The sequence below is a fragment of the Salvelinus alpinus genome, chromosome 10 (genome assembly GCF_045679555.1).
Source record: "Salvelinus alpinus chromosome 10, SLU_Salpinus.1, whole genome shotgun sequence".
Taxonomy (NCBI): Eukaryota; Metazoa; Chordata; class Actinopteri; order Salmoniformes; family Salmonidae; genus Salvelinus; species Salvelinus alpinus.
This window is the reverse complement of record NC_092095.1, coordinates 14,347,005-14,362,847: the sequence shown is the minus strand read 5'-3', so window position 1 is coordinate 14,362,847 and position 15,843 is coordinate 14,347,005. Positions and strand designations below refer to the sequence as shown.

General features: G+C 43.3%; 1 protein-coding gene across 6 annotated transcripts; it reads right to left on the bottom strand.

Moving 5' to 3' along the window:
* Window positions 1–2,838: 2,838 nt before the first annotated feature.
* LOC139531537 (choline-phosphate cytidylyltransferase B-like) lies at window positions 2,839–14,954 on the bottom strand. Of its 6 annotated transcripts, none has more exons than XM_071328050.1 (9): window positions 14,657–14,926; window positions 9,488–9,587; window positions 8,597–8,713; window positions 8,307–8,458; window positions 7,908–7,986; window positions 7,099–7,241; window positions 6,784–6,810; window positions 5,318–5,506; window positions 2,839–4,920 (listed from the first exon to the last, which is right to left on the bottom strand). In XM_071328050.1, exons 1-9 carry the CDS (start codon window positions 14,915–14,917, stop codon window positions 4,705–4,707), a joined length of 1,284 nt encoding a protein of 427 aa, XP_071184151.1. In that variant the 5' UTR covers window positions 14,918–14,926; the 3' UTR covers window positions 2,839–4,704. The 6 variants fall into 6 exon arrangements, with proteins under 6 accessions (XP_071184151.1, XP_071184156.1, XP_071184154.1 ...); XM_071328055.1 differs by lacking the exon at window positions 14,657–14,926 and adding an exon at window positions 11,295–11,461 and having other exon boundaries at window positions 9,548–9,587; XM_071328053.1 differs by lacking the exon at window positions 14,657–14,926 and adding an exon at window positions 11,295–11,460.
* Between the last annotated feature and the right edge of the window lie 889 nt (window positions 14,955–15,843).

Genomic DNA, 15,843 nt, shown 5'->3' with positions numbered 1-15,843 from the left:
CCTACTACAATACCTACTGTAATATGTACTGTAATACCTACTGTAATACCTAATACAATACCTGCTGTAATACCTACTACAATACCTACTACAATACCTACTGTAATATGTACTGTAATACTAATACAATACCTGCTGTAATACCTACTACAATACCTACTACAATACCTACTGTAATATGTACTGTAATACCTAATACAATATCTACTGTAATACCTACTACAATACATACTACAATACCCACTGTTATCCTTACTGTAATACCCACTTTAATACCTACTGCTATACTTTCTACAATATCTACTGTAATACATACTGCAAACCTACTGTAATACTCACTTTAATACCTACTACAATACCTACTGTAATACATACAACAATACCTACTGTAATACCTACTGCAATATCTACTGCAAAACCTACTGTAATACCCACTTTAATACCTACTGCAAAACATACTGTAATACCTACTTTAATACCTACTACAATACCCACTGCAAAGCCTACTGCAATACCTACTGTAATACATACTGCAATACCTACTGTAATACCCACTTTAATACCTACTACAATACCTACTGTAATACATACGACAATACCTGCTGTAATACCTACTACCATACCTACTGTAATACCTACTGCAATGACTACTGTAATACCTACTACAATACCTACTGTAATACCCACTTTAATAACTACAATACCTACTGTAATACCCACTGTTATCCCTACTGTAATACCTACTGCAATACCTTCTACAATACCTACTGTACTACCTACTGCAAAACCTACTGTAATACGAACTTTAATACCTTCTACAATACCCACTCTAATACTTACTGTAACACCTACTACAATACCTACTGTAAAATGTACTGTAATACCTACTGTAATACCTAATACAATACCTGCTGTAATATCTACTACAAAACCTGCTGTAATACCTACTACAATACCTACTGCAATATCTACTACAATACCTACTGCAAAACCTACTGTAATACCTACTACAACACCTACTGTAATACCTACTGTAATACTGCTCTACCTACTGTAATACCTACTGTAATGCCTAATACAATACCTACTGTAATACATACTACAATACCTACTGTAATACCTACTACAATACCTACTGTAATACCTACTACAATACCTGCTGTAATACCTACTGCAATATCTACTGTAATACCCACTTTAATAACTACAATACCTACTGTAATACCTACTACAATACCCACTGTTAACCCTACTGTAATACCTACTGCAATACCTTCTACAATACCTACTGTAATACCTACTGCAATATCTTCTACAATACCTACTGTAATATCTACTGTAATACCTTCTGCAATACCTACTACAAAACCTACTGTAATACCTACTTCAATACCTACTGTAATACCCACTTTAATACCTACTACAATACTTACTAAGATACCTACTGTAAAATCTACCTTAATGCCTACTGCAATACCTACTACAATACCTACTGTAAATTGTACTGTAATACCTACTGCAATACCTACTGTAATACAAAATGTAATACCTACTTCAATACCTACTGTAATACCCACTTTAATACCTACTACAATACTTACTAAGATACCTACTGTAAAATCTACCTTAATGCCTACTGCAATACCTACTACAATACCTGCTGTAATACCTACTGCAATATCTACTGTAATACCCACTTTAATAACTACAATACCTACTGTAATACCTACTACAATACCCACTGTTAACCCTACTGTAATACCTACTGCAATACCTTCTACAATACCTACTGTAATACCTACTGCAATATCTTCTACAATACCTACTGTAATATCTACTGTAATACCTTCTGCAATACCTACTACAAAACCTACTGTAATACCTACTTCAATACCTACTGTAATACCCACTTTAATACCTACTACAATACTTACTAAGATACCTACTGTAAAATCTACCTTAATGCCTACTGCAATACCTACTACAATACCTACTGTAAAATGTACTGTAATACCTACTGCAATACCTACTACAATACCTACTGTAATACAAAATGTAATACCTACTTCAATACCTACTGTAATACCCACTTTAATACCTACTACAATACTTACTAAGATACCTACTGTAAAATCTACCTTAATGCCTACTGCAATACCTACTACAATACCTACTGTAATACCTACTACAATACCTACTACAATACCTACTGTAATACGAACTGTAATACCTACTGTAATACCTAATACAATACCTGCTGTAATACCTACTACAATACCTACTACAATACCTACTGTAATACGAACTGTAATACCTACTGTAATACCTACTACAATATACCTGCTGTAATACCTACTACAATACCTACTGTAATACCTACTACAATACCTACTGCTATACTTTCTACAATACCTACTGTAATACCTACTACAATACCTACTGCTATACTTTCTACAATACCCACTTTAATACCTACTGCAGTACCTGCTGTAATACCTACTGCAGTACCTGCTGTAATACCTACTGCAGTACCTAATGTAATACCTACTGCAGTACCTGCTGTAATACCTACTACAGTACCTACTGTAATACCTACTGCAGTACCTACTGCAATACCTACTACAATACCCACTGCAGTACCTGCTGTAATACCTACTGCAGTACCTACTGTAAATTATTCAAACCTACAGTAAAAAGAAGAAAAACAACTGCCACTGTTCTGTCAAGCTCTCTTTGTGTGTGTGTGTGTGTGTGTGTGTGTGTGTGTGTGTAAATCTGTAATCTGCTGAAAAAGAGAGAGATTGAGAGGAAACAATCACCAAGCTGCTTCTCTTTCAATGATTTTCCTTTTCTATTTATTTACATATGAAGCCATTAGAAAATAAAACAATACAAACAGAAACAGACATTCCAAAGTTCGTACATAGAGTGCAGGGTTACATACGTTACATACAGGACAAGAACCTCTCTAAGGCAGATCAGGAGTTGTGTGGTAGCAAGTGGTTTAATGTGCTCTCATGTGGCTTTCTGCTGTGGAACAGTTGTGTCATAGCGAGAGACATTGAGCTGAAGAGGTCACAGTTCTGTGTGGTGTTGTGACTAGCTAGGCCAGGGACCATTATGACTCTACCACAGCAGAGGTGAACAAGCCAATCCACAAATGGCCGGTACTAGTTTTTGTTCCAGCCACCTGATTTTATGGCCACGCCAGCCACGCCAGCCTTTTGTGGATATCACTGGCCATACCGGGACTATAACCTTTGTTCTCTGGTCTCTAAGGAAAGACCCTGAATAAGCTCAGTCACAATTGTACATTCTAAATGCTACTGAATTGCTAGATCATTTTGTGTAGCTGTTTACAAGAGATGGGCCGGGCAGGCAGCCACATTGGGAAAGGGGGGAGACAAACCTCCCTGGTACTGAAGTTCCAAGTGTTCTGTTAATTATGCAATCACCAATCAGGTACTGAGTTCCATGGTGTTACCATTGTCGAGTCATTTAGCAGACACTCTTATCCAGAGCAATTAGGGTTAAGTGCCTTGCTCAAGGGCACATCGACAGATTTTTCACCTCGTCAGCTCGAGGATTCACCTAGTGAACTCGATGATTCGAACTAGCGACATTTCAGTTACAGTCCCAACACTCTTAACTGCTAAGCTAACTGCCCCCCCACCCCCCCCCCCCCCCCCCCATCCATAATTTATGCAGTCCCTATGGCAAATAATCTGGTACAGAATCATTTGTGATTCAGTGGGGTGCATTTCAATAGTCTTAAGTAGCCATCTCTCCTCGTCTCCCAGGAAGGATGAAGCTACACTACAACTCTGGAGGACAGTGTTTCTCTCTGTTAAGTCTCCACTAGGGCACAGTCAGTCAGCAGGCACCATGTTACAGAATGATGCAGGTAGAAACAGAATGCATAGGGCAGACACAGTCTATTATCTTATTCTATGAGCATAGAGAACTGTGTCTGTTTGTCTATGAAGTCCGTCTCTATCTGGAGAGCTCTGTAACAGTGTAGGCCTGCTCACTGGATATCACACTGCAAAAAGTCACACTGCAGTCGATCGCTGTACAATATCTCCTATCATGTTCACCCTAGTTGTTCTCACAATGAGATAAAAAAATGAAAGGATAGAGAAAAGAAAGGGAGGACATAAAAGGATGGAGTGATATGATCAACAGGCACTATTTTATTTACTGCCTCTGTCAGACCTGAGCAATCGAAAACAGATCAGTCGCATCATCTTCTCTACACTCCCATCTGCTTCATTGCCCAGGCAACAGAGACTGTGATGGCTTCTTTGTGCTATAGCACTAGACTACATTTCCCATGACCCACCTCTGTCTTGCATATCTACTTCCTGGAAGATACAGTTTCAGCATCCTGTCATTGCTGTCAGTGTGTGGAAGAAGATGACAGAGTGTGTCTGTGTGTGTGTGTGTGTGTGTGTGTGTGTGTGTGTGTGGGGTGGGGGGGGGGGTCAAATCATGACGTCAGTGATCTTCAGGTTGGAGTTCTAGAAAGATGTCAGAGTTTCCCATTTGGAATTCTGAGTTAGTTGACTGTTGAAAACAATTTTACCAGTCGGAGATCGTTTTTTCCCACGTTCTAAATTGTCTTGAATTGACTAAAGTTGGAAGTCAAAGATTTCCGACTTCCCAGTTGTTTTGAACATGGCATGTGTTCCACAGTCCGGGGCACTACTTTTCGTTCTCATCTTCTTCACTCATGCTACTGAAGGAGGCTGAGGCCTCTTTGGGTGAGGAGGGGGAGGCTAGCCTGGGCTGAGACCAGCGAGAGGGAGGAGATGGGGAACGGGATGGAGACAGTTGCCTGGGTGGACTGTTGCTAGGTGACCCGCGAGGTGACATGGCATAGGAGATCATCCGACCACTACGCTCACTAAACACCTGTTTCTGTTGGGGGGGGGGGGGGGGCGAGATGGTAGAGGGATGGAGAGAGAGAGGGCGAGAGGAGAGTGATGGAAAGAGAGGAAGGGAAAGAGTGGAGAGAGGATAGGGGGGAGGGATAGAGAGAGAGAGTTAAGAGAGGGATGGAGGGGGGTGGGGAAGAGTGGAGAGAGGATAGGGTGGAGGGATAGCGAGGATATGGTGGAGGGATGGAGAGAGAGAGAGAGGGAGGAAGTCGGAGAGAGACAGAGACCGGTATGTGAGAGTACTTTCACTTCAAAGACTAGTCTAGTTGGAGGTATACAGTTTAGATCATAGATTAGATTTGTGAACAAAGAAGTGACATGGCAGATGAGTGATTGTAAAATTTGCATGAGTGGAGCATGAGACAGGCCTTACTTACCCATGTTCCATCTGGGCCGAAAAGTTCCAGGAAGTTACCAATGAACTCCCGTGATTTCTCTTCCCACTTCTGTATGAGGTCATGGCTCTTCTCCTCCACGCGGTAGACAAAGTGTTTACTCTTTTCCTCCACCGTCTTCACCTTCTCCTTCATACGGTCCACCTGGTTCTGAAGGCAGTACTTCTTCTCCTGAGGAAGGTTGGAGGAAGGTTGGATGGAGGTTGGATGGAGGTTGGAGGGAGAGAGGTTGGAGGGAGGGAGGTTGGGAGAAGATGGAGGAATGTTGGAGGGAGCTTGGAGAGAGGTTGGAGGGAGGGAGGTTGGGAGAACGTTGGAGGGAGCTTGGATGAACGTTGGAGAGAGGTTGGAGGAAAGTTGAAGGAATGAGAGAGGGAGGCAGGAAGATTGGGGGAATGTTGGAGGGAGGGGGAGGGAGGTTGGGAGAAGTTGGAGCGAGGATGGAGGGAGGTTGGAGGAAGGTTAGAGGAAAGTTGAAGGAATGTTGGAGGGAGGGAGGCAGGAAGGTTGGAGGAAAGTTGAAGGCAGGTTGGGGGGAGGTTGGAGAGATGTTGGAGGGAGGTTGGAGGAAGGTTGGATGAAGGTTGGGGGGAGGTTGGAGAGATGTTGGAGGAAGGTTGGGAGTTGGAGGGAGCTGAATTCCTTGGTGTTACCATCGTTGAAATGATGTAACATCCATTAATTTATGCAGTCGCTAAGGCAATGGGGTGCATCTCAATAGTCTAAAGGGCTCGCCACAGTGATTTACAAAAATTCAGCCACGTAAAAGTACGTAGAACTACATAGAGAGCTATGCAAACTATGTTCCGTCAGATCCATTGTGTAGACTGTGTGGAGTCCTTTAAGTAGCCATCTCTCCTCGTCTCCCAGGAAGGATACAGCTACACTACAACTCTGGAGGACAGTGTTTCTCTCTGTTAAGTCCACTAGGGCACAGTCAGTCAGCAGGTACCATGTTACAGAATGATGCAGGTAGAAACAGAATGCATAGGGCAGACACAGTCTATTATCTTATTCTATGAGCATGGAGAACTGTGTCTGTTTGTCTATGAAGTCCGTCTCTATCTGGAGAGCTCTGTAACAGTGTAGGCCTGCTCACTGGATATCACACTGCAAAAAGTCACACTGCAGTCGATCGCTGTACAATATATCCTATCCTGTTCACCCTAGTTGAGATAAAAACTAAAAGAAAGGATGGAGAAAAGGGAGGACGTAAAATGATGGGAGTGATATGATCAACAGGTTGGAGGGAGGTTGGGGGTGAAAGGAAGGTTGGAGGAAGGTTGGAGGGAGCTTGGGGGGAGATTGGAGGAAGGTTGGACAGAGGTTGGAGGTAGGTTGTAGGAATGTTGGAGGGAGGTTGTAGGAAGGTTGTAGGAAGGTTGGAGAAATGTTGGAGGGAGGTTGGAGGAAGGTTGAAGGAATGTTGCCTCCTTCATACGGTCCACCTGGTTCTGCAGGCGGTACTTCTTCTCCTGAGGAAGGTTAGAGGGAGGTTGAAGAGAGGGAGGTTGAAGGAAGGTTGGAGGAAGGAGGTTGGAGGGAGGTGGGAGGGAGGTGAAGGAGGTTGGAGGGAGGTTAGAGGAAGGTTGAAGGGAGGGAGGTTGGAGGAAGGTGAAGGAGGTTGGAGGAAGGTTGGCTGTACTGTATGTCTGTGTGTTTTTTGAAAGTTATCAGTTATGTTCCAAGTGTACACGGACACACATGCGCACAAAAGCGACAGTTCTGTTAAGGGTAGACAGCACACAGACACACACACTTACGTTGATGAAGCTGACGTTGAGCTCTTTAGCAGTGTAGCCTCGCTGTAGGTTGCGTCTAGCGTAGAGGTCGTAGTCTCGTACGATACGAGTGATCAGGTCAGAGGTCGAGATACCCTCCGTCCGCTGGGTCGGCACGAACATGCCTGGAACACACACACACACACACACACACACACACACACACACACACACACACACATTATAAATAAACACCCACACATATTCTAAATATATTCTAAATAAAGACCCACACATATTCTAAATATATTATAGATAAACATCCACACAGATGAACAAGCGCGCACACACACACTGATCGTCGAGGACCATCCTTCCCTAATCGGAAAGCCTGGTGAAGTCAATGGCAAAGTCGCTAAAAAGTGGTGGAAACCCCATTGTAAATTAGTGACGCTTCGCAACGCGTCAAACCAATCAAATGACTTGCTTGCTTAGGAGGAGAGTGTTGAAGCCATACAGTCATTTGTTCAAGCAGAGGAGATGTAATGTCTTCAAAGACTACAGCACAATTCTGGCAAAACAGAATTACGTTTGATCTATTTTCTGCAAAATTGCAAACTAGCAAAACAGTACACAACTCTTTGCAGTCGGTAAACAGTAACAAACATAACACGCTGCACCCCTCCTAAGGGCAGGTGGGGGATTGTTCTTAAAATGTAACATCTAATCAAATTGTAGCTGCTGAAAGCCGGCGGAACATTCTAGACATTTCGGCTAATAAAAGAATCTCCAGACGTATGGATACCTGAAACTGATTCTGAATAGAGCTTTACACACACACATACACACACCTGCCTCCTTGATGTGTTTGTAGACGTCCTCAGTTCCTGCTGAGGAGTATGGGATATCGTCATGAGCCACAAAATCGATCTAAGAAACAATCAGAACACAAGAAGACAAGAATCACAGAACAGGAAGACAAGAATCACAGAACAGGAAGACAAGAATCACAGAACAGGAAGACAAGAATCACAGAACAGGAAGACAAGAATCACAGAACAGGAAGACAAGAATCACAGAACAGGAAGACAAGAATCACAGAACAGGAAGACAAGAATCACAGAACAGGAAGAAAGCACACTGATAAAGTGACGCCCAGAAAGAGCCATGCACGCTAGCACATTACTCTAGATACACAAACAGTTAGAGAAAGCTGAATAAACAGGTGTGATGGAAACAGTTAGACACACCTGGTGTTTCTCCAGGAAGTCCTGTGTGAGCGTCCATGGTGCGTCTCGGACCACCTCGTCGACATAGCGACAGTGTCTCAGAGCCTCATACCTCTCATCCTCCGTCATCACCGTGAAACCCTTGTACTTGTGGGTCAGTTCATCACTGCACACTGACACACATACACAAAGTCACAAAGGTACGCAGTAACCCTAGAGTATGAATAACATATATGTTTAGCTAAGAGTCATAATATCCACATGTTTATAAATGTATGTCTGTACATATCTACATGTGTGTGTGTACATACCTCCCACTATGAGGTATGCATTGGGGAAGAGGTTCTTGGCCTGCATCAGGGCTCTGGCATGGCCGGAGTGGAACAGATCAAATATTCCATCTGCATATACACGCACTGGACGGTCCACTGAAGAGGACACACAGAGAGTTTACACACAGAGTTTACATCTAGAGGACACACAGAGAGTTTACATCTAGAGGACACACAGAGAGTTTACATCTAGAAGACACACAGAGAGTTTACATCTAGAGGACACACAGAGAGTTTACATCTAGAGGACACACACAGATTTAACATCAAGAGGACACACACAGATGTAACATCTAGAGGACACACACAGAGTTTACATCTAACACATATATACCACTATCATAGAGGAGGAGAGGAGAGAGGAGGAGGAGAAAGTGAGTGAATGTGAGGAGGATGTGGAAAAGAAGAACAGATGGTTATGAGTGAAAACACTGAGGACGGGAAGAAGAGAGGATGAAGAATGAGGGTAAGAGCAGGAACAGTGGTAAACTAGTGATGGAGCTGGGAACAGAAGAAGAGAGGATGAAGAATGAGGGTAAGAGCAGGAACAGTGGTAAACTAGTGATGGAGCTGGGAACAGAAGAAGAGAGGATGAAGAATAAGGGTAAGAGCAGGAACAGTGGTAAACTAGTGATGGAGCTGGGAACAGAAGAAGAGAGGATGAAGAATGAGGATAAGAGCAGGAACAGTGGTAAACTAGTGATGGAGCTGGGAACAGAAGAAGAGAGGATGAAGAATGAGGGTAAGAGCAGGAACAGTGGTAAACTAGTGATGGAGCTGGGAACAGAAGAAGAGAGGATGAAGAATGAGGGTAAGAGCAGGAACAGTGGTAAACTAGTGATGGATCTGGGAACAGAAGAAGAGGTATACTTGGGGTGCCTCTGCGGGCCTGAGCGATGGAGAGTTTCTCGTGAGGGGCGCGGCACTCACAGCTGGTGTCCTTGGCAAAGATAGCAGGCTCTGTCAGCATCTGAGAGAGAGAGACCGATACAACCTAGATTTATGTTTGTTTATTTTCCCTTTTGTACCTTAACTATTTGCACATGATTATAACACTGTATATAGACATATGACATTTGAAATGTCTTTATTCTTTTGAAACTTTTGTGAGTGTAATGTTTACTGTTAATTTGTTATTGTTTATTTCACTTCACTGTATATCTATTCCACTTGCTTTGGCAATGTATATATGTTTCCCATGCCAATAAAGCCAATTGAATTGAGCTGAATTGATTCAACAGAGGGAGAGATTTAACTGTTAGTCACTTTATTGGTTCAGCGTTAGAGCGTTAACTTTATTGTTAACTCTACAAAAGCATATTAAAACAGCACATGCATCAAATTCACATCTACAAAACCATTTTACTCTTCGCAACAAACCACAAATGGTATGGATTTACAGAGGAACAACGTGATAGATGAAAAGAGTGGCAAAGAGCAGAAGAAAAGAAGGGAAAGGAAAGATTAACCTGAAAAGCAAAAGAGGCAGAAAGAATCCAATAGAATTTGAAAGGGGGACGGAGAGAGGAGCGGGAGACACAGAGAAAGCGAGAGATGGAGGAGATAAAAATAAAGTTGAATGACACTCATGTCCCCTTCTTGATTGCCATCCCCTCTCTCTGGCTTAGTAATGTCCATTAGATTATTGATCAGGACTATTATCTATTCTCTATCACAACTATCGATTACATGGTGATGGGACAAGCAGCACTCAGTGGTATTGATTTACGTCTGGCTAAAATGGAACTCCATCGCTCTCTATCTCTCTATCTCTCTCCATCTCTCTCAGTTCAATTCAATTCAAAGGGCTTTATTGGCATGAGAAAGATATGTTTACATTGTTGACATCTCTCTGGCTCTCATTCTCTAGAGCGGGAGACAAAGAGAAAATGTAAGATGCATGACTTCCCCAGTGACATCCCCAATGACATCATAGATCCACTCCCATAACACAAGATATATGAAGGTAATTCCACCTCTACGTATTCCATCCGGATAAGGGATGAGATAGAACAAAGAGTAGGTAGAGAGAGCTCCCGTGTGAGCTCCCATCCCCATGGCAACAGATGGGGAGAACGGAACAGTGAGGAGGACGCACTTAGGTAACTTTTCTCCCACAATCCACTGCAAGGTGAAATCAGGGAGGAGCCCAGAGCGGACAAAGGGCAGGCGGATGCCTCGGTCGATCGGCCAATCAGAGTGACCGCAGCGAGCATGCTTACTACACCCTTACACTGGCACAAGCAGAGAACGTCTAGAGTGAGAAGGATTAACTAAGAAAACAACAACGCTGTGATGGAGTAAAGAAAGAGAGAGACAGAGGGAAAGGGGGGAGATGAAGAAGAGCAGGAGAGAGGCACAAAGAATAAAAGGGAGAGATGCGAACAGACGAGAGAAAGAGAGCGAGAGAAAGATAGACTGAATGGGGCTGGCATCGCCCCTGTTTTCTTGAGCTTTTGTGTCCATGTCAGGAGATCTATGCTAGACTGCTTATACACACGTACCCCTGCCAATACTGAGAAACACACGCATCCCCCCACCCTCCCCCAACACACAGAAACACACAGTCCACTCAGCATTCAGAACATCCCCCAAAGGCACACACAGACAGTGGATCTGTTTCATAACAACAAGGAGACGAGCTAGCCCCCCTCCCCTCCACACACACAGACCCTACCGTGACCAGCTGGGGGCAGGTGTGCTCGAGCTCCTCCATGTTTCCCCTAAAGGCTCATGGGATACAGCGGCTGCACCCCCTGTCTGTGACTCAGCATCAGTGAGATGATACCTCTCTCTATTTCTCTCTCTCTCTCTACCTCCCTCTCTTCCCCTCTCTTCACTTCCCCCTATATCCCCGCCCACTCTGCCCTACTCTCACTCCTCTCTCCCTCCCTATACTCTACCTCTTCCCTCCCTCTCTCCTCCCTCTCTCCTCCCTTTGGCAGAGTGATCCCTCGCTCACAGACCAGCAGCCAAGCGTCTCCAAATTCTTGCCATGGCGATGACAAAGGGGAGAGAGAGAGCTCCAATCAGTGCACAGCTCCCACTGTCTCATTTGCATCAGTGATACGGATTGGCTGAGCTGGCTAGGACCATCAGTGAAGGATGGCAGTGACTATTAGTGTCTAGGAGGCTAACTGTCAATAGTCTACAATAGCTCCTCTCTCCTCTCCTCTGAAAACACACTATAGGTGAAAGTAATCATGGCACATACATGCACACTAAGGTGGTTGCTTTTATATACCCAGTTCTTTCACATCAGTGCAAATGAAGGAAGCCCTCTTTAGAGTAGACTATTGAGACACCACTATGTGTTCAAAGGTTGGAATGGTTCCTCCCTGTGCTGTGTCCCAACAGTCTTAATCAGCTCCAGTTTCTTGCCACCTTTCCTCCTTGACCACATCAGGATAGGTGAAAGCAGGAGGCTGTTATAGTAGTAGACACCTATCCAGTGCTTTTGGGGATCAGGTGTTATGAGAGAAAACAAGGGGGAGGGGGGAGGACAGGAGACCGTTTAAGAATATACGGGAACAGTATAATGTTTCCTACTGAATTGCAATGATATACAGTACAGAGAAGGAACCTAGAGAGAGCTTTAACCTTATTTTATTCCTATGAACCAGCAGGAACATGGAAGTGAATCTTTCTAAACTTTACATTTCTCTCCCCTCTCTCAATCTTTCTACCTTTACATTTCTCTCCCCACTCTCAATCTTTCTAACGTTACATTTCTCTCCCCACTCTCAATCTTTCTACCTTTACATTTCTTTCCCCTCTCTCAATCTTTACATTTCTCTCCCCACTCTCAATCTTTACATTTCTTTCCCCTCTCTCAATCTTTACATTTCTTTCCCCTCTCTCAATCTTTCTATCTATACTTCTCTCTCCAGTGCATTCAGAAAGTTTTCAGACCACTTTATCCTCGTTTTGTTACGTTACAGCCTTATTCTAAAGTGGATTAAATAGTTTTCCCCCCTCAACAATCTACACACAATGCCCCATAATGACAATGCAAAAACAGGTTTTTAGAATTTTTAGCAAATGTATAAAAAATAAAGAACTGAAATATCACATTTACATAAGTATTCAGACCCTTTACTTTGTTGAAGCACCTTTGGTAGTGATTAGAGCCTTGAGTCTTCTTGTTATTGACGCTACAAGTTTGGCACACCTGTATTTGGGGAGTTTCTCCCATTCTTCTCTGCAGATCCTCTCAAGCTCTGTCAGGTTGGATGGGGAGCATTACTGTACAGTTATTTTCAGGTCTCTCCAGAGATGTTCGATTGGGTTCAAGTCCAGGCTCTGGCTGGGCAACTCAAGGACATTCAAAGGCTTGTCCTGAAGCCACTCCTGCATTGTCTTGACTGTGTGCTTTGGGTTGTTGTCTTGTTGGAAGGTGAACCTTCGCCCCAGTCTGAGCGCTCCAGAGCAGGCTTTCATCAAGGATCTCCCTGTACTTTGCTCTGTTGATCTTTCCCTCAATCCTGACTAGTCTCCCAGTTCCTGAGGCTGAAAAACATCCCCACAGCAATATGCTGCCACCACCATTCTTCACCGTAGGGATGGTGCCAGGTTTCCTCCAGATGTGACGCTTGGAATTCAGGCCAAAGAGTTCCATCTTGGTTTCATAAGAAAAGAGATTCTTGTTTTTTGTGGTCTGACAGTCCTTTAGGTGCTTTTGGCAAACTCCAAGCGAGATGTCATGTGCCTATTACTGAGGAGTGGCTTCCGTCTTGCGACTCTACCATAAAGGCCTGATTGGTGGAGTGCTGCAGAAATGGTTGTCCTTCTGGAAGGTTCTCCCATCTCCACAGAGGAACTCTAGAGCTCTATTAGAGTAACCATCGGGTTCTTGGTCACCTCTCTTACCAAGGCCCTTCTCCCACGATTGCTCAGTTTGGCTGGGCGGCCAGCTCTAGGAAGAGTCTTGGTGGTTCCAAACTTCCTCCATTTAAGAATGATGGAGGCCACTGTGTTCTTGGGGACCATCAATGCTGCAGAATTGTTTTGGTACCCTTCCCCAGATCTGTGCCTCAACACAATCCTGTCTCGGAGCTCTACGGACAATTCTTGGCTTAGTTTTTGCTCTGACATGCACTGTCAACTGTGGGACCTTATATAGATAGGTGTGTGCCTTTCCAAATCATGTCCAATCAATTTAATATACCACAGGTGGACTCCAATCAAGTTGTAGAAACATCTCAAGGATGCTCAATGGAAACAGGATGCACCTGAGCTCAATTTGGAGGAGTCTCATAGCAAACGGTCTGAATACTTATGTAAATAAGGTATATATATATATATTTTTTTTAATACATTTGCAAAAATGTCTAAAAACCTGTTTTTCACTTTGTCATTATGGGGTAGTGTGTGTAGATTGTTGAGGATTTTAAAAAATGTAATCCATTTTAGAATAAGGCTGTACGGTAACAACATGTGGAAGAGGAAAGGGGTCTGAATACTTTCCGAATTCACTGTATATTTACATTTCTCTCCATCTCTCCATCTTTACCTCTCTCTCCTCTCTTTCCATCTCTCTCCTCTTTCTATCTTTACTTCTCTCTCCATCTTTACTTCTCTCTCCATCTTTCCATCTTTACTTGTCTCTCCTCTTTCTATCTTTACTTCTCTCTCCCCTGGAACATTCTCTCACTTCATTTTTTGTATCACTTTTAACCACTTTATATAAGAGTCTCTCTGACTCTACATCTGTCTTTCTTTAAATACCTCTACAAGAACATAAAGGACACTGTTGCATAGTCATAGAGAGACTACAGCCACAGCCACTACCTTTCTACAGCCAGAGACTACAGCCACTACCTTACTACAGCCACAAAAGTAATCTGGGAAAAAGTAGGCCTACTTGATAGGTCTACTTCATTTATTACATGACTGACATCTAAAGGCTTGAACCAGCAACCACTATTAAAGGATAGCCCAATTCCACTATGTCCTGTGCCATAAAGGTCCAGACATCTTGGCTGAGGCCATAGTACAGGTAGAAGTTACAAGTATACTATTGTTGGTTGGCTGATTTACCGTGCCTGCTCCTCTCCTGCGTCCGGGCGCACCAGAAGCACCTGCGTAATCTTGCGTTCCATTGCTTGTCCGCCCCACCATGATTAGAGACGCGTATTTGTCCGTCAAAACGTTGACTGTATAAAAACGGTCTTGGCTTTTCCCTTCCCTCGTTCCAACCGTCACCAACAGGCACCGAGGCAGACACTCAGCGCACGAGTGTAGCCGAGTGAGGCGTGCACGTTTGTTTTTAAAAACAGCCGGCCTGGGTCGGACATGCATGCATGAGCAAACACACATGCGTGACCGGCCACACCGGGCACAATGTTCACCAACTACAGGCATGCCCAATTAGTGGATCTTGTTCTGTGGCCAAGTGGGCTAAATGAACGAGTAGCTAGCTATGTGTCCAGGTTACAAAAGTTGTGGCCACATTTGGTATCTTGAAACAAAATTAGCATGCCCTGAATATCTTTAAAACAAATACTCTCACGCCCTAAATATCCAGATACGTCACACATCGGCTCTCTGACCATACGTTGCCTCTCAGTCTAGCCTAGTTCAAGAATTCATTGCGTAACACTGAAGGCACAACACTGTGTACCCAAAGTTGATGTTTTATAGCAGATAGAGTGCTATAGGCAGTGGTGGAAAAAGTACACAATTGTCATACTTGAGTTAAAGTAAATATACCTTCATAGAGGATTACTCAAGTAAAAGTGAAAGTCACCCAGTAAATTACTTCTTGAGTAAAAGTCTAAAAGTATTTGGTATTAAATATGCTTAAGTATCAAAGGTAAATGTAATCGCTCAAATATACTTAAGCAATAAGGCCCGAAGGGGTGTGGTATATGGCCAATATACCACGTCTAAGGGCTGTTCTAATGCACATCGCAATGTGGAGTGCCTGGACACAGCCCTTAGCCATGGTATATTAGCCATATACCACAAAACCGCGAGATGCCTTATTGTTATTATGAACTGGTTACTAACATAATAAGAGCAGTAAAAATACATGTTTTGTCATACTGTGGTATATGGTCTGATATACCACAGCTTTTAGCCAATCAGCATTCATGGCTCAAACCACCCAGTTTATAATCACATTACATTTAAGTCATTTAGCAGACGCTCTTATCCAGAGCGACTTACAAGTTGGTTAAATTATATATTATTTAAAATTCCTTATATTAAGCAAACCAGACGGC